Source organism: Spermophilus citellus (genome assembly GCF_964194105.1).
Source record: "Spermophilus citellus genome assembly, chromosome: 4".
NCBI classification, from domain to species: Eukaryota; Metazoa; Chordata; class Mammalia; order Rodentia; family Sciuridae; genus Spermophilus; species Spermophilus citellus.
In genome coordinates, this window is record NC_138185.1 from 109,681,250 (window position 1) to 109,700,400 (window position 19,151).

Consider the following 19,151-nt stretch of genomic DNA (forward strand, 5'->3'; position numbering starts at 1 on the left):
ACTATCCTGGTGTGTGTGAAGTGGTATTTTATTGCAGTTTTGATTGGCATTTCTCTGATGATTAATGATGTTGAAACTTTTTCCTGTATTTATTAGTCATTTGTATGTTTTTGGAGAATATTTATTCAATTTTAAATTGGGTTCTTGTCTTTATTGACTTGAGAGTTCTTTTAATATCCTGAATATAAATTCCTTATTGTACAGATCATACTATATCATACACAAATAATTAAATTATTATTCCATGAGTTATGTTTTCACCTTTTTTTGGGTGCTGGGGATTGAATTCAAGGGCACTTGACCACTGAGCCACCTTCCCAGCCCGATTTTTTAATTTTATTTAGAGACGGGGTCTCACTGAGTTGCTCAGAACCTCAGTTTTGCTGAGGCTGGCTTTGAACTGATTTGCTCAGAACCTCAATTTTGCTGAGGCTGCCTCATCCTCCCAAGCCACTGGGATTACAGGCATGCACCACCATGCCTGGCTGTTTTCACCTTCTTAGTGTAGTAGTGTCATTTGAATCACAGAACTCTTAATTTTGATGACATCCTGTTAATATATTTTTTCTTTTTTTTTTTTGGGGGGGGTGCCATACATTAATTCAGTATCTGGAAGATTTATTCCTATTTTCTTTAAAAAGTATGAGTACTTTCATTTAGGTCTGTTAATCAACTTTATTCTTTTTGCCTGTAGATATATAGTTTTCACAGCATAATTTGTTGAAAGATTATTTTTTTCTCCAATGGTCATGTTAATCAATCACAAATGTAAAGGTTTATTTCCGCACTCTTGGTTCTATTCTGTTGAAGTATATATCTGTCTTTATGCCGGTACTATACTGTGTCAATTAGTATATCTTTGTAGTAAATTTTGAAATCAGGATGTGTGGATCCTACAAGTTTGTTATTTGCAAGATTTTTTGGCTCTTCTGGGTCCCTTACATTTCTGTATTAATGCTCGGATCTGCTTGTTCATTTTTATAAAAATAGGAAGTTGGAATTTTAATAGAGATTAGATTGGTCTGTGTATCAGTTTGGGGGAGCATTTCCATCTTAAAAATATCATGTTCTCTAATTCAGGAACATGGATAGCATTCTGTTTATGTAAGTCTTTTAATTTCTTTTAACTATATTTTGAGTTTTCCAATGTGTACATTTGTACTGTTTTGTTAAATTTATATTATTTTGATGCTATTATTTGTGGAATTGTTTTCTTAATTTTGTTTCAGATCATTTTATTGCTATTCTGAAAATATGACTTTTTATCTTGATTTAGTTCCTAAATATTTCTGAACTTATTAGTACTAATAGATTTTTGTAGATTTCTTAGGTTTTCTGCATTCAAGATTATGTCTTCGTGAATACAGATGCTTCTTCCTTCCCAATGTATCTTACATATATATACTTATGTATATTTGTGGTATAAAATTGATACTTTGTGAGCTTTTAAGAAAATTATATTTTTAAAATATTGATAATCCTTAGGAAACAGTCATCTCAGTGTCTTTATCTGTTTCATCAATTGATTGTTAAAATCCATGGTCCATGTGAACAATATATTTGTTGTTGAAACCTAATACAAAAGGATCATATTAGAAACTTTTTGAATATCAAAATAAGACATGAACTTGTATACTTCTAGTCCCTTTAGCTCAGTCACTCTGTATTTCCTAATGTTAATATTTAAATGAAAGAAGAAATAAGATAATTTATTATTACATTTTCTAATTGGGTTCATTGCTAAATAGGTCAGATTTGTTAGTGGTAGTTATGGGACATGGTTTGTATTATTATCTACGTGTTTGTGTCATATTTACTAAGTATTTACTGAAGAATATGAATTTTTATCTGTCTTTGGAAAATTCTCATGTTTAGTTTTTCTGTACATTGATTTGAATTTTTCTGCCTTTTTTTTCTTTTTTTCTTTCTTTCTTTCTTTCTTTCTTTCTTTTTTTTTTTTTTTTTTTGCTAGATATAACCCGGAAAAATCCCAGAACACCTCTTTCTGATCTTCAGGGCATGAATACTCTAAATGAAAAAAACCAACAGTAAGTTTAGTTTACGTTTTTAAGAAAGTATAGAAACAATATCTAGAAATCTTAGTAATATTTTTATGACTTCAAAAGTTTAAAGTCAGTCTTGTTTTTTAAAAAATTTCTTAAGGCCTTTATGAGTAACTTAATAACAGTTTAATAGGTTGGAGTTAACAAAATTTCTCTATGATTGCTCCTGGTAAAATAACTACAATTTTTTGAATGTTTCCCTCCCTGCATTTTATGTCTTTTGTAAATTTTAGTGTTATTATGCTTCTTTCTATGGAGAAATCTTATTGATAAGATAATTGAATAATTTGAATAATTTAATAGTTTGATATACATAAAACCATCTAATACCTTTTCTCAGTAAGCATAATTACCAGAGCTTACTTTTTATACTTTTTATCATTTATAATGAAGAATGTTTTTAGTTTAATTTGCAGGTAACAAATATAAGTGATTTTCTGAGTTTATACAGGTTCACTACCATTTAGCATATCATTTATAGGTACTGTATTTATTTGAGCTGAGAAAATTGTTTAGTTTCTAGGTGTGCTTTCTATATTTTAAATATCAAGAAAACTGAGCTTTTTGGTGCCCTTGTAATAAAGGGTAAGTCTTTCATTACAATGAAGATAACTTCTCTGATGATTGTTTCTGAAATAGTTACTATGTGTTTTTAATATATAGTATCACTTTTCTACTTCAGTAGCTTTTTTATGACTCTTTGTTGTTTGTTAAAAGAAGTCTAGGTTCACTAGCTTCATGTGTAAGAGCTGTCACATCCAAAGTATGTAGTCGCAAATATATCTTAAGCATTTTAATTGCTAACACATCAAACTGTTTACTGTTTTTTAAAATATTTTTTTTAGTTGTAGATGGACACAATATCTTTATTTTATTTGTTTATTTTTATGTGGTGCCGAGGATCGATCCTAGTGCCTCATGCATGCTAGGCAAGCACTCTACCACTGAGCCACAACCCCTGTCATGTTTACTATTTTCATAGTGTATGCCCTTTGTTTTTTTCTTTTTTTATTGATTCTTTTTAGTTATACATGACAGTAGAATCCATTTTGACATAGTCATACAAGCATGGACTATCTCTTGTTCTAATTCAAACCCCAATACCTCTCCTTCCCCATCCTTCTCCCCACCCTCTGCTTCCTTTCCTCTATTGATCTTTCTGCCATTTACTCAGCTATTTTTTAAAATTAATTTCTTATGGATGTACAAGATGGTGAGATTGAGTATATTCATATGTGTACATAGGAAATTTATGTCAGATTCATTTCACTGTCTTTCCTTTTCCCATTCTCTCTCACTTCCCTTCATTCCACTTTGTCTACTCCACTGAACTTCTCTTCTTTCCCTCCCTTATTGTGTGTTAGCATCTGCATATCAGAGAGAATATTTGACCGTTTGTTTTTTGGGGATTGGCTTATTTCAGTTAGCACGATAGTTTCCATTTCATCTATTTACTATCTAATGTCATAAAGTTATTCTTCATTATGGCTGAGTAATATTCTGTTGTATATATACACCACATTTTCTTTATCCATTTATCTGTTGATGGGCATCTAGGTTGGCTTTATTGCTTAGCTATTGTGATTTGTGCTGCTGTAAACATTGATATGGCTGTGTCACTGTAGTGTGCTGATTTTAAATCCTTTAGGTGTATACTGAGGAGTAGGATAACTGGGTTAAATGGTGGTTCCATTCCTAATTTTCTGAGGAATTTTCATACTGCTTTCCAGAATGGTTGCACCATTTTGCAGTACCACCAGCAATATATGAGCGTACCTGTTTCAACACATTCTGATCAACATTTATTGTTACTTGTATTCTTGATAATTTCTATTCTGGTTGGAGTGAGGTGAAATCTCATTATAGTTTTAGTTTGCATTTCACTAATTGATAGAGATGTTAGACATTTCTTTTTCATATATTTGTTGACCTTTCATACTTCCTCTTTTGAGAAGTGTCATTTTAGTTCCTTTCCCCACTTATTGATTGGGTTATTTGGGTTTTTGGTATTAAGTTTTTTGAGTTTTTTTGTATAGCATGGATATTAGTGCCCTGTCTGGGGTGTGTGTGGCAAAAAAAAGATTTTCTCTCATTTTGTAGGCTTTCTCTTCATGCTCTTGATTGTTTCCTTAATGATACTTGTCCTCCAAATTTGCATGTTAAATTTTACCTATGAAAAGATTGGATCATTAGTCTTGACCTATAATTCTTTGATTCTATTGGCAGTTTTCTTACCCTGATTAGAGATACATAATTTATCCCATTTTCTTGATTTGAATAAAAAAGAAACTATGATTTGCTCCATTTCTTAAAGTAGTTTAATGGTTATAAATCTCCTAATACCTAGTTTGTGCTTTTTTTTTTTTTTTTTGTACTTTTAATTTTGGATACCTGCAGTGGTTTGTATGAGTTCCTGGCTTTTTTTGTACATCAGTTGGAATAGTTCAGTATCATGTTTGAAGGTTGGTTGGTTTGTTGGCTGTGTTGGTGCATGCCTATAATCCCAGCAACTCAAGAGGCAGAGGCAGGAAGATCCCAAGTTTGAGGCCACATTGGGCAACTTAGTGAGAATCCTGTCTGAAAATAAAAAGTTTCTATAGCTCAGTTCTTGAGTGTCCCTGGATTCAGTTCCTCATATCACCATAAAACAAGTAAACAACAATAACAACAAAAGCTTGGTTTGTTCTTATTTCAAAGAATTATTTGAGTTTAGGCACTAATGGAATGATATACCAATTTTGTAAAAATATGTAAATAAATTCATTTATAAGAAACCTTTATGGAGAACATGATCATATCAGCTTGATTCTTTTGTATACTGAAGTAAAGCTATGTGACATTGAATTAATGATATAAGAAATAGGACAACTAAGAGATTTTTTTGGATTGTACTTATTATTTATTTTAGATATATTTTAGACAATATGGGCAAAAAGAGAAGATAGAGTAATAGATATTTATGAAGTCAGATCAATTATGAAATCATTAGCTTATATTTACTAAATAGATAGAGCCTTCCCTATGAACTTTTTCTTATAAGTGGTTTTTATAGAGTCAAACAAGCTCAGTTTGTCAATCAGCTTTACATTGCTGTGATCAAAATACCTGACACGAACTACTTAGAGGAGGGAAAGTTAATTTTGGCTCATGGTTCCATAGGTTTAGTCCCTGGTTGGCTGAATCTGGGGCCAAGGTGAGGCAGCTTATCATGGCAGAGGGATGCAGCAGAGGAAAAGTGTTTAGTTCATGGTGAGTCAGGAAGCAGAGGGGATGGGGCATGGAAGGGGCCACAGGGAAGTTGAATCCTTCCAGGGTACAACACTAGTGACCTACCTGCCTATAGCTCCACCAAGTCCATTCAAGCTAGGATGGACTGATTAGGTTATTTCACCTTTAAACATTCCTGAATTGATACAGGAGCTTTGGGATATTGCCTCATATGTGAACGATAGCACTTAATAAAGCTCAAAAATTTGTTTGGTTTCATCATTTTATTTTGACAGCAGTTTCTTATAGTATAAATACTATTTTTAGGTTCTAAAGTCTTCAGCTGCATTTTATAGAAATGTAGATAATCACTTTTATGAAAATATACAGAAAACCTTTGCTAATAAGTAGTTATCAATGGCTTTCTTACCTGTTAAAAATTGACCATGAAAACAAGTACTCTGTGAGGAAGATGTTTTGCAAATAGCCAGTTAGTACCTTTATACTTATTAATGTGAAATGATGAAAGATTTTTTTACTTATAAAACAATCTCTCAGCCATTTGACAGGATTAATAAAAATGACTAAGGAAATCTACAAAATTAATGATACTTAACCTAAAAATGAAAGTTCAGAGTGGGTTAAGAATGGAATGTCCAAAGTAGAAAAGATTGTATTCCATGCTTTCATAATTATATCAGAATGAACTCTGTGGTCATGTATAACTATAAAAAGGACTAATAAAATAAGAAAGAAAGAAAAAAAAAGAATGGAATGTCCAGTGTGGTGATGATCTAGATCATGTTAATGAAATCTGCTCATGGAAGTCAATAGTCAAGTGCTACAATGGAACAAAATTCCTTTGCAAACTTGTTATCTAAAAGGAGACAGAAGTACTAATACCCACTTTATTTGTGGACCGAGAAAGACCTATTCTTTAAGAATTAAGATGCTACATACTGTGGATCACGATTTTGTAATGCTTGGGATTGAATCCAGGTGTGCTCTACTACTGAGCTACATTCCCAGGCTTTTTGTAAGTTTTTATTTTGAGACAGGATATTGCCAGGTTGCTCAGACTTACCTGGAACTTGTGATCTTTCTACCTCAGCCTCTGAGTTTCTGGGATTTCACCGTATCTATCCAATTTTTGTTCTAAAATACTGTATCTGTTTTTTAAAAATATTTTTAGTTATAGTTGAACAGAATAACGATTTATTCTTTAATGTGGTGCTGAGGATCAAACCCAGTGCCTCACACATGCAGGGCAAGTACTCTATCACTGAGCCATAACCCCAGCTCCACGGTATCTTTTTAAATTAACTTTTCCTGATAATGTGATGTAGCCAACAGTGCTTATCAACTGGGATATTGTAGTATAAAATGCAACAGTGGGAACAAAAGTAAATATTTTTTTGTTTGAAAGATTACATTGAAATGATTTTTACTAGAGTTGTTTTAGACAAAGGGGAATGAAGGGAAGAAAGTGGGGATAGGATTAGTAAAGACAGTGGAATAAATCTGATATACCTTTCTTGTTTACATATATGAATACACCACGGTGAATCTCAGTATTGTGTACATCCACAAGACTGGGTTCCTAATTAGAATAAGATATATTCTGTGCTTGTATAAATATATCAAAATAGATTCTACTGTCATGTATAACTAAAAAGAACAAATAAAAATTTAAAAAATGATATTATGTGATTTATAAAATGGATTTCAAGGTTATCATTTAGAATCAGTGTGGCTTCACATCACAAAATATTTTCAGAGTGGTTCTCATATATTATGGTTAGGTAACTCTTATAACATTATTTTATGTCTTAGTATGTGTCTGGGTTTCCATAGTTTCTGGAAAAAATTCAGAACTTAGATATTAATGTAGGTACATATAAATGATTAGCAGTTTATATTGCCATAGCTAATCAGAATTATAGTAATATAGTAATAATAGTAATATATTTATGTAAGTTTAAAACATTAAATATTTCATAGCCATTTTCACAAATCAATTTTTATGGTTTACACTTTAAAATATAGTGTGCCTGTTACCCTAAATGCCGTTAGCCCAGTTTTGTATCCCCTTGGTTGGTGTTTTTGCTCATTTAAACATTTTTTTGACTTCTTTATTTAGGCATTATTTACATGTGACATTATTCTTAGGAGAAAAATAACTGTAAATTAAGATGAATACAATTAATAATTATGCAGATCCTTTGTTTATTCAAGTATTTAGTGCTATGTTATTTGGGTAGGAACTAAAAAATTGATACTTTATAAGATATGTGTGATAAGTGATATACCTGAAGAAATATGTGATACTACGGAAACATAGAAAAACTGTTTAATTTTTAAATTTTGATCCTATTTTAAAAGTTGGATGTGAGGCCAGGTATCCTTGGCAACCATCATTCTACTTTCAGTTTCTTTGATTTTTTTGACTACTCTTAGTAAATGATTTTACTCAGTATTTGTCTTTTTGGTGACTTTTACTATTTCATTTAGTATAATACCAACAAAGTTAATCTGTGTTGTAGCATATGTCAAAATTTCCTTTTATAAATAGAACTGAATAGCATTCCATCATATGAATTCACATTTTACTTCTTCCTTCATTTGTTGGTAGATGCTTTGGCTTGTTTCTACATTTTAAATATTTGTAAAAATGCTATCATGAGTGTGAAAATGTGTGTTTGAGACCATGCTTTTAGTTGTTTTGGTTCGAGAATATACCCAGAAGTGGAATTACTGCATTATACGGTAATCCAATTTTTAATTTTTACTATTTTCCACAGTCGCTGTATTATTTTACATTACCACTGAAAGTACACATGGATTTCAGTTTCTCAACACCATAACCAACATTTAATGTTATTATTATTATTTTTGATAGTTAGCCATCCTACTGATGCGAGATAGTATTACCTTGTAGTTTCATTTATATTTCCTTAATGATTACGTTAAAGTTAAAACAATACAAGCTTTTAAAAATTTGTTTTTTTCAAATCTATTCATTTTTAAATCATGTAGAAAATAAAAAGTGGTGTTACAAATGGAATATTGACTTTTATAATTTCCCATGTTTTATTTGTATTGAGATCTGTATTTGTTCATATGACTTTGAGTTACTATCTAGTGTTCTTGTTTTACCTTGCAGGACTCCCTTGAACATCTTCCTCCCTCCCTCCCTCCTTTTCTCCTTCCCTCCTTCCTTTTCTCCCTCCCCCTTCCCTTCCTCCCTCCCTCCCTCTCTTTCTTTCTCCCTCCCTCCCTCCCTCCCTCCCTCCTTTTCTCCCTGCCTTTCTCCCTCCCTCTGTCCCTCCTTCCTTTTCTCCCTCCCTCCTGTTTTTCCTACCACTAGGGATTTAACCCTGGGGCTCTTTACTATAGAGGTACATCCCTAGTCCTATTTGTTTTTTCTTATGGGACCGGGACTTACTAAATTGTGAGGGTCTTGCTAAGTTGCTGAGGCTGTCCTTGAATCTGTGATCCTCCTGTCTCAACCTCCTGAGACACTGGGATCACAGGTGAAAGTCACTTCATACTTCATTTCTTATAGGGCATATATAGTGATATCTTAATTTCTCAATTTCAAAGAACAGTTTTGCTAAGTAAAGGAGTCTTGGTTGCTCCCCCACCCGCACATTGCCTTCCCAGCTCCAAAATTTCTGATTAGAAATCTGCTAATAATCTTATTAAGGATCCATTGAATGTAATGTATTCCTTTTTTGTTTTACCTTGCAGGATTTAATGCTTTTAGGATTCTCTCTTTGTCTTTAGCTTGTGAAAATTTGGTTATAATGTTTCTTGGTGTGAGTCTGACTTCATTTTTAAGTTTATTGAGTTTTTTGGCTGTTGTATATTCATGTCTTTCATCAAATTTGGGACGTTTTCAGTCATTATTTCTTCAGATATTCTCTCTGCTCCTATTCCACCCCCATTCTTCTTGAATTACCTCAGTGCCTATGTTCATCTCTTTTCGGGTTTCTTATCATTAGGCTTTGTTTTCTTTAGTCTTTTTTTCTTTTTGTTCCTCAGACTCTGTATTTCCCATTGTCTCAAGCTGGATGACTCTTTGTTATGACTGCTCAAATCTGCCTTCAACTCTCTAGTTAATTTTTCATTTCCTTGTTATGTATTTGAGCTCCAGAATTTATTTTTAGTTTCTTTTTAGGTTTTGTCTTTACTGAAAGTTCCATTTTGTTCATACATTGTTTTCTTGTCTTTTTCTAATGTGTCTCCTAGAAGATCATTTTCAGAGATAGTTTCTGTTGATATATTTATTTTTTTTCCAAGTGGGTCGGTCATACTTTTCTTTTGTTGTGTGTGTGATTTTTGTTGTTGTTGTTGAAAAGTGAATATTTGGCTCTAATAATGTTGTAACTAGCAACCAGATTCTCCTTTCTTCCAGACTTTGGTGTATTTGGGTTTTTTTTTGTTTGTTGTATGCTGTCTCTGTGTCCAGATTCAGCCCACTTAAGATCTTCTCAGGTGTTTCCTGTGCCTTTTCATGGACATGTAGAGTAACTTTCCAGTTTTCTGCCCATATACAATGGTGCCCATCTTTTAAATCTGAAGTTCCTTCAGATGGAGGGGAAAGGGACCTGCAAAAAATGTAAGAAGTATGGCAGTAGTCTCCTGCTTGTTTATTTTTACCTTTGTGATTAAAGCATTAGTCAGCAAACAGTTCCCTGATACTTGGAGGAAGAGTCTTTTTTGTCCACTCTGACTCCAGCATGCTGTTTGCAAGCTCTTACAAGAATATGTACACAATTGCCTACCAGCACCTTAAATAGCTCCTTCTATGCTGAGGTGAAATGACCAAAATTAATTGAAATTTACCATGCAAGCCTTTCCCTGGAAATTGCAAGCCATCAATAGAATCCAGCTGAACACATTCCAAGATCCCCCAAGAGATACCTGACATCACAGACAGTACAAGTTTTGCTTTCCACAGTTTCAGTTACCCATAATCAGTCAAAATGCAAAAATATTAAATAGAAAATTCTAGAAGTAAATAGTTGACATGATGGAATCTCTTTTATTATTAGTATATTGTTATAAATGTTCCATGTTCTTATTTAAAAAAAAAAATATATATATATATATATATATATATATATATATATATGTAAGGGAGAACACATATTTAGGCTTTGGTACTATCTGTGATTACATGTATCTTCTAGGGAGTCTTGGAATATATTCTTCATGGATAAGGCAGTGCCGTTGTAGTTATATTAGATATATTTAGCCAATGCAGTTGTCTGTGTGGGAATACACAGTATTTGTGCTTCCCAGCTGCCATCTTCTCCTAAATATTATTTCTCAACATGATTTTTAATGAGCTCATAGACTTGCATTGAATGGTTGTAACATAATTTATTTCACCCATTTCCAGTTGTTAAATTAGTTTTAGCTAATTTGGGGGGGTTAATTAACATTTTTAGAGATTTTCACACACATTTAATTGTTTTCTTCTGTCCTTGTTAATCAGAAACCTTGACCAGAAAGATAGAAAAAAATATTATTAAGTATAATGACATTTTTTTAAAAGGTGCTCTTTAGCTGATTCTGGAGCCTTTGTATGTGAACCCTCCTACCCCCAAGTGATGAGAATTTTGTAGAATCTTCACTCTTTGGCTTGGGTATCTGACCTCCTTGATTGATCCTATATTTTATTTATGATGAGTCTATCTTTTTTGGGTTTTGACCTGTTTTACTTTGTATTATAAGAACCAGTCTCTCCTGCCTCTTCACTCCTAAATCTATCACTCATAAAGAATCTTGAAGTCATATTTAATTTCCTCTTTCTTATAAACTGCACATGTATTCTATCATGTCATGTATCAACTGTATTCTGAAATGTTGTCTGGAAAATCTCATCTTTGCTAAGTACTTAGAATTTTATACTGCTTGAAGACATGGTTATCTCTTGCATGGTTTATTGAAGCAACCTCCTGAAACAATCTCCTAGTTTTTGTCCTTTGCTTTCCAAATACAGAGTGATTATTTTAGTATATAATGTGACTCATAATCAGTGTTTTACTTAATATCCTCCTGTTTCTAATTCCTAATTCTTGTTGAAAGGCAAAAATTCTTAACACTACTTAAAAGGTACAATGTAACATAGTTTTTTTCTTCCTCTCTAACTTGCTCTCTTTTCATTCTTTACCTGCTTATTCTACTCCAGCCTTGTGGGCTTACTTAATAAAGCTCACTAAGAACATACATATCTCTGGGACTTTGTGTTTGTTCTTCTCACCAACTAAAATGTTCTTCTTCCAAATAACTGTTTAGAACCTTATCAATGAGGCTTTCCCTAATGGTCTTATTTTAAAAGTCTAGTATATTTTAACCTTTCTTTGTGTTTAATTTTTCTCCTTACCATCTATTATTCAACACATAGTATGTTTTGTCATGTGTTTATTGTTGTCTCCTCCTACCTGAATGATGCCACTTAATGGTAAGGATTTTAGTTTAGTTTTGTTATGTTGTATGTCCATTCCTAGAAAAATAATTGACATGTAGTTGCTGCTAAGGAGTTATTTTAAAATCAATGAATGAATGTGTCCTCCTGCATTTTTGTTTGTGTTATTGCTTATTTAATTTTCTGGAAGCTTTTTGTTATTAAGTTTGCTTTCTCAGTGTTTATTTTTATAGCATATTATTTTATAAATGGAATATTTTCTCTTCTCTTGAAGAATATTACTGGCAGCCCCCCCACCAAAAAAAAAAACCCAGATATTTTTCATGCCTGGACTGGTCATTCGTCAGGTTGTTATGTCTTAATTATTTTGGTTTCTGTTTCATACTAAGAATTTTCCTCAGGCATCTACTGAACATTGGTCAACTATTTTTAACACACTGGAATGCTCTTGGGAATCTCCGATTAATTTGGGTGGGTGATATCAATTCCTGGAACAATCAGTATTTGGTTTTTGGCTAGTCAGAATCTCCTCAGAAAAAAAAAAATTAAATATTTATTTTTTAGGTATAAATGGATACAACATAATACCTTTATTTTTATGTGGTGCTGGGGATCGAACCCAGTCCCCTGCCTGTGCTAGGCAAGCGCTCTACCGCTGAGCCACATCCCAGCCCTTCTCCACAAAAATTTATTCTTTATTCCTGGCATATATAATTCCAGTCGTTAGCATTCTGTTTGGGTAAGAAGACTAAGAACCTCTATTTTCAGTATTGCCCTTAACTTCTATAATAGTACTACTCTCCATTCTTGCTGCCTAGTTCACAGACTTTGTTTTATGCCCTGCCTATGTAAAGAAGCAACAACCAAAGCATGAGAAAGCAATATGCTTTCTATATACAAAGATGTATTGCTGTTTTTTCTTAGTATATTTTATTCTTAAGTGTTAATTCCTTAAAATTTATGTTATTACTGCTTTTATGGGCTTTTGGAAATATCCAAACATGTGTACAATTTATCTTTACCTTAAAAGCCCTTTGATAATTTTACATGTTTTGTTTATTCTTATTTCCCTAATGCCTATAATAGTGTTCAACCCCTAGCAAAAGGGGTATATGAGTGGTGTGTGTGTGACCAAGATCCCAGGGAAAAATTAGATATTCTATTGAATGGTATGGCCTGTTAGGATTGTAAATTCCTGTGGTAGCTTTGGAAGTTCTAGTCTAAGAAAGAGAAAAGCCATTGTTATATTACTTATTATTGATTAATAGCAATTATTTAAAGATATGAGCAACACCTACATGACATTTGTATGTGAATGTGCCAGAACCCACAGAAACTTTTCTGAATTGAGAAAAGGTTAATCCTATTGATTGATAATCATTTTCTGATGTCTTAGCATTTTTTTTTAATCTTTTTTCTTTTGGGGGTGTGTGTGTGTTGTGCTGGGGATTGAACCCAGGGCCTTGTGAATGTAAGGCAAGCACTTTACCAACTGACCTATATCCTCAGTCCAGCATTTTTTTTGAATCTTTAGTCTTTAATGTTTTATTTGACCTATTTTGTCAGTGTAGAGGGCATTAATTAGTGATATCTTAATTCACTAATGAAAAATATACTATATATTTTTTTACAGTGATACATTTGATATTGCCTGGAATGTCAAAACTGGGATTCACCATAGCAGATTACCAAGTAGCACCTCCTTGCGTGATAAAGATGGGATATTTGCTAATTCAGCTAGCAGTAAACTACTGGAAAGAGCCCATGGAATTCTCACGTCAGTATTGATGAGTAATATGGATTGTTTTGTTATGATTGGTTTATAATTTTTGGCTGCAAAAATGGGAAATGGTGAAGTATTATTTTCATGAGTATAATTTTTGGTGGGGGTCGTTCTGGGGATTGAACTCCAGGGCACTCCACCACTGAGCCATATCCCCAGCCCTATTTTTTGTTAATTTAAAGATAGGGTCTCACATAGTTACTTAGCATCTCACTTTTGCTAAAGCTGGCTTTGAGCTTTCGATCCTTCTGCGTCAGCCTCCCGAGTTGTTGGGATTACAGGCGTGTACCACTGCACCTGGCTCATGAGTATAATTTTGATAGATATGTTCCACAAAGCATATAGTCAGTATTTAGAACATGAATCTAACACATTATTACATTGGTGGTTTTGCTGTTTCAGTGTTCCATATCACCAAAATAATTGTGGAGATGATTATTGCTTTTGACAGATCTCAAATCTTTTTCTTTTTTTTTTTTAATATTTATTTATTTTTGTTTTCGGTGGACACAACATCTTTGTTTGTATGTGGTGCTGAGGATTGAACCTGGGCCGCACGCATGCCAGGCGAGCACGCTACCGCTTGAGCCACATCCCCAGCCCCCAGATCTCACATCTTAAAGAAAACTTAGTTTTTAAAGAAAACTTAGTTTTTTTTGTTTATTTTAGAATTCCCAGTTGTTACTGCAATAATTAATCTTTTTTAAAAACATTTTTTGTAGTTGTAGATGGACAGAATAATATTTAGTCTTTAATTCTGAAAGTCTTAATAGTTGGGCAGGAAATACATTATAAATAGAGTGGTACCATATATAGTAGATAACATTTATCCAAGCCTGCCATTCCTTTTTACTTGACCATAGCACGGGTTTGAGGATACAGATATATAATCATGCATGTGGTACCAGTAAAAAGTTTTTAGTTACCAGCATTAACAAATTTCAGATGCTTAGGAAGAGGTGTGAAAAAAATGGATTCCTTATTCCCTAAGTCCTTGCTTAACAGTATTAATAGACTAATATAGGCCTTGCTCTGTTCCAGAAATGTGTAGTAACTCATTTAATTCTCACAACAGCTTTAAGAGGTAGGCGGTATTATCACCATAATTTGACATTGTAACAATGAAATCAAGGCTTATAGAAATTAGAATTATACCTTAATAGGTGACATTGGACTTTATTCTCTACCTTAAGCTACAAAAATGTTAAATATAAAATAAGATATAGGTATGATACTGAGTTTTTAAATAAGAAAAAGAGTGGAATAATTATTCTTTTTTTAAAAAAAAAGTTGAAGTAAAACAGAAATCTTCTGCATATTTTTATAACTTTATTTTATTTATTTATTTATTTTTATGTGGTGCTGAGGATCAAACCCAGTACCTCACATGTGGTAGACAATTGTTCCACCTCTGAGCCACAACCTTAGCCCCTAATTTTTTATTTGAGACATTGTTTTGCTGAAAAATGTATTTTTGAAAGATTCATGAAATTTAGGCATTTCATTTATAATTCTGAAATGTCAGAAATCTTTTGTAGTTAACAGGAAAGTAGATGTCCTACTTACATCCAAGAAAATGCAACTGTACTTTAGATTGGACAATATTGCACTAATAATTATCAGGCTTCTCCCTTTTCCTTTCTTACCCTTCTTAAAAGCATCTGCTTTATTGAACTAGGTAATATTTTCATATAGAGGATCTGTGTTATTAGAAATGGGTAATACATTGCTTGATTAGAGACCTTGAAATCATTAACCCCTACAGTATTTTTTTTCTAACAAGTATCTTATCTTCTTAGGAGAAACAAAAACTTCAAATCCAAGCCTGCTCTTCCAAAGGTGAGTTTTGTGGGGAAAAAATTTTTTTTTTCTTTTTAGTAGTCTCTTAGATACTGCTTACTTTTTAAAATTTCTCATTCAAGCAATCATTATGATTAAAGATGAAGAATGCCTTATTAAGAGCCAAGATAGGGAGTATATATACTTAGCTGAATCCATTTAAGAAATAACATTGAGTTCATCTATTCCTCCCATGTTCCCTCTCCCTATCCCACTATGAATCAGCCTCCTTATATCAAAGAAGACATTCTGCATTTGGTTTTTTGGGATTGGCTAACTTCACTTAGCATTATCTTCTCTGACTTCATCCGTTTATCTGTAAATGCCATGATTTTATTCTTTTTTATTGCTGAGTAATATTCCATTGTGTGTATATACCACTTTTTTTTTTTATCCATTCATCTATTGAAGGGCATCTAGGTTGGTTCCACAGTTTAGCTATTGTGAATTGTGCTGCTATAAACCATGATGTGGCTATGTCCCTGTAGTAGGCTGTTTTTAAGTCCTTTGGGTATAAACTGAAGAGAGGGATAGTTGGGTCAAATGGTGGTTCCATTCCCAATTTTCCAAGAAATCTCCATACTGTTTTCTATATTGGCTGCACCAGTTTGCAGTCCCACCAGAAATGTATGAGTGTACCTTTCCCCCCACATCCTCAACAACTCTTATTGTTGTTTGTCTTCACAATAGCTGCCATTCTGACAGGAGTGAGATGAAATCTTAGAGTGGTTTTGATTTGCATTTCTCTAATTGCTAGTGATGATGAACATTTTTTCATGTATTTGTTGATTGACTGTACGTAATCTTCTGAGAAGTGTCTCTTCAGGTGCTTGGCCCATTTAAAATTGATTGGGTTATTTGTTTGTTTGTTTTTGGTGTTTAGCTTTTTGGATTCTTTATGAGTTCATTTATACCCTAGAGATTAGTGCTGCATCTGATGTGTGAGGGGTAAAGATTTGCTCTCTCTATTCACCTCACAGATTGTTTCTTTTGCTTAGAGCTTTTTAGTTTGAGTCCATCCCATTTATTGATTCTTGATTTTAATTCTTGCGCCACCGGAGTCTTATTAAGGAAGTTGGGGCCTAATCCCCCATGATGGAGATCAGGGCCTACATTTTTGTCTATGAGATACAGGGTCTCTGGTTTTATTCCTAAGTCCTTGATCCACTTTGAGTTGAGTTTTGTGCATGGTGAGAGAGAGGGGTTTACTTTCATTTTGTTGTATATGTACTTTTAGTTTTCCCACACCATTTGTTGAAGAGGCTTTCTTTTCTCCAATGCGTGTTTTTGGCACCTTTGTTTAATATAAGATAATTGTAGTTTTGTGGGTTAGTCTCTGTAGTTTCCTCTATTCTGTACCATTGATCTACCAGTCTGTTTTGGTGCCAGTACCATGCTGTTTTTGTTACTGTTGCTCTGTAGTATAGTTTAAGGTCTGGTATAGTGATGCCACCTGCTTCACTCTTCCTACTAAAGATTGCTTTGGCTATTCTGGGTCTCTTATTTTTCCAGATGAATTTTACGATTGCTTTTTTTATTTCTACGAGGAATGTCATTGGAATTTTGATCAGAATTGGATTAAATCTGTATAGTGCTTTTGGAAGTTTGGTCATTTTGCTAATATTACTTCTGCCTATCCAAGAGCAAGGTAGATCTTTCCATCTTCTAATGTCTTCTTTGATTTCTTTCTTTAGGGTTCTGTAATTTTCATTATTAGATCTTTCAACTCTTGAATTAAGTTGATTCCCAGGTTTTTTGTTTTGTTTTGTTTTGTTTTGTTTTAAGATACTGCAGATGGGGTAATTTTCCTTTCTGAGGATTTGTCACTGGATACAAAGAAATGCCTTTGATTTATGGATATTGATTTTATATCCTGATACTTTGCTGAATTCATTTACTAGTTCTAGAAGTTTTCTGGTGGAACTTTTTAGGGTCTTCCAGATATAGAATCATATCATCAGCAAGTAGTGCCAATTTGAGTTCTTCTTTTCCTATGTGTATTCCTTTAATTTCTTTCATCTAATTGCTCTGGCCAGTGTTTCAAGAACTATGTTAAATAGAAGTGGTGAAAGAGGGCATCCCTGTCTTATTCCAGTTTTTATAGGGAATGCCTTTAATTTTTCTCCATTTAGAATGATGTTGACCTGGGGCTTAGCATAGATAGCCTTTATGATGTTGAGATATGTTCCTGTTATCCCTAGTTTTTCTAGTGTTGTGAACATAAAGGGGTGCTGTATTTTGTCAAATGGTTGTTCTGCATCTATTGAGATGTTCATATGATTTTTATCTTTAAGTATATAGATGTGATGAATTACATTTATTGATTTCTGTAAATCTCTAATGAACCTAGATGCAAAAATTCTCAATAAACTTCTGGCAAATCGAATACAAAAACATATCAAAAAGCTTGTGTGCCATGATCAAGTGGGATTCATCCCAGGGATGCAAGGTTAGTTCAACATACAGAAATCAATAAATGCACTGTTCTTTTCATTCTCTTCAAATAGGTAACTTAATATTGAACTTCATATCATAGCCAATATGGATATGTTCTGTTTTAAAAAACCAGGCATTACTTAAAAAGTATGGATGCTAGAGAAGGATTCAGAAGAAGAGATGATATCTAGGTTGGATTTTGTAATATATAAAAATTCAAGGTGCTCTTACATCAAAACCTTTGGCATGAGTCAACATTTAGTTTTTACATATGCATCTCTATGTGACATATACATGTTACCTTTCGATAATAATTCAGTTATGTTAGTTTGTGGCAAGGAAGTGACCCCTTGAAATGAGGAGACAGCTTTTATGATCTCAGATTTTTCCTATATGACTATAGCTTTGTAATGACAGTACTGCTTTTTTTTTCCCTCCTCTCATAACTTGAAAGTGTCACTTCTATTAAATCTTCTTTTCTAACATGTTTTTTTTTTTTTTTTGGTTATATTCTTTCAATGACTGGTCATTGCCCTTGTTTCTACTTTGATAATCTGTTTGTATCTTATACTTCATATCAAAATGATGTTAATGTTTGGCTCCCATTGTAAATTTTTATAGTCACAGACTCAAAACTATTTTTATTGTCCATTTGAGTCCTGTTTAATAGCATTAGAAATATCTTAGTCTATCCAGGCTACAAAATACCTTAGACTGGTTCATTTATAAGCAAAAAATTTATTGCTCACAAAGGGCTAACAGATTTGATGTCTAATGAGGGCCTCTTCTTCATGGATGGCACCTTCTATATGTCCTAACATGGTGGAAGGGGTAAACAAGTTCTCTTGGTATTCTTTCATAGGAGCACTAATTTTGTTCATGAGAGTAGAGACTTCATGATTTAATCACCTCCAAAAGTCTCACTTCTTTATTCTATCACATTGTGAATATTGTTTTAATATATAAATTTTGAGGCTGTCAAATATTCAGACTGCAGCAGGCAATATCTTACTAGTCTTTATGTGTACAAGCACCTTACATAGAATCAATAAATAATTGTTGAAAACAATGAACTAAGCAGTGACAATGGAATTGAGAAAGGAATAAAGTAGATAATTAACAAAAGCTCTATGAATGGATTTAATTTTCCGTCTTTTTCTGTTTAGATCTATGGCCCTTTTTCTTTTGTCATTTTAATAAATCTTAGTAACATTTGAGTTAATTACTCTTTAATATCCTAGGAATCTATAGTTATATGCAATGTTTCTCCAGTAGTCAGAATGACAGCTGCTGTGTAGTAATCACTGTGACTATTTTGTGATTGGTCAGGTTATTGTGAGTTTTATGAGCAGAGGTCTGATCCTTAGTTGCTGAGGAAAAAATTGTT

General features: G+C 33.0%; 1 protein-coding gene across 4 annotated transcripts in view; it reads left to right on the forward strand.

Moving 5' to 3' along the window:
* The window catches only part of MYO9A (myosin IXA), a 266,957-nt gene that overhangs the window by 150,428 nt on the left and 97,378 nt on the right, over positions 1-19,151 (forward strand). For all 4 annotated transcript variants that reach the window (XM_081290716.1, XM_081290714.1, XM_081290715.1 and 1 more), the window contains exons 16-18: positions 1,973-2,048; positions 13,340-13,483; positions 15,289-15,328. In XM_081290716.1, coding sequence (XP_081146842.1) covers positions 1,973-2,048; positions 13,340-13,483; positions 15,289-15,328 — 260 coding nt within the window. The remainder of the gene's footprint in view (positions 1-1,972; positions 2,049-13,339; positions 13,484-15,288; positions 15,329-19,151) is intronic.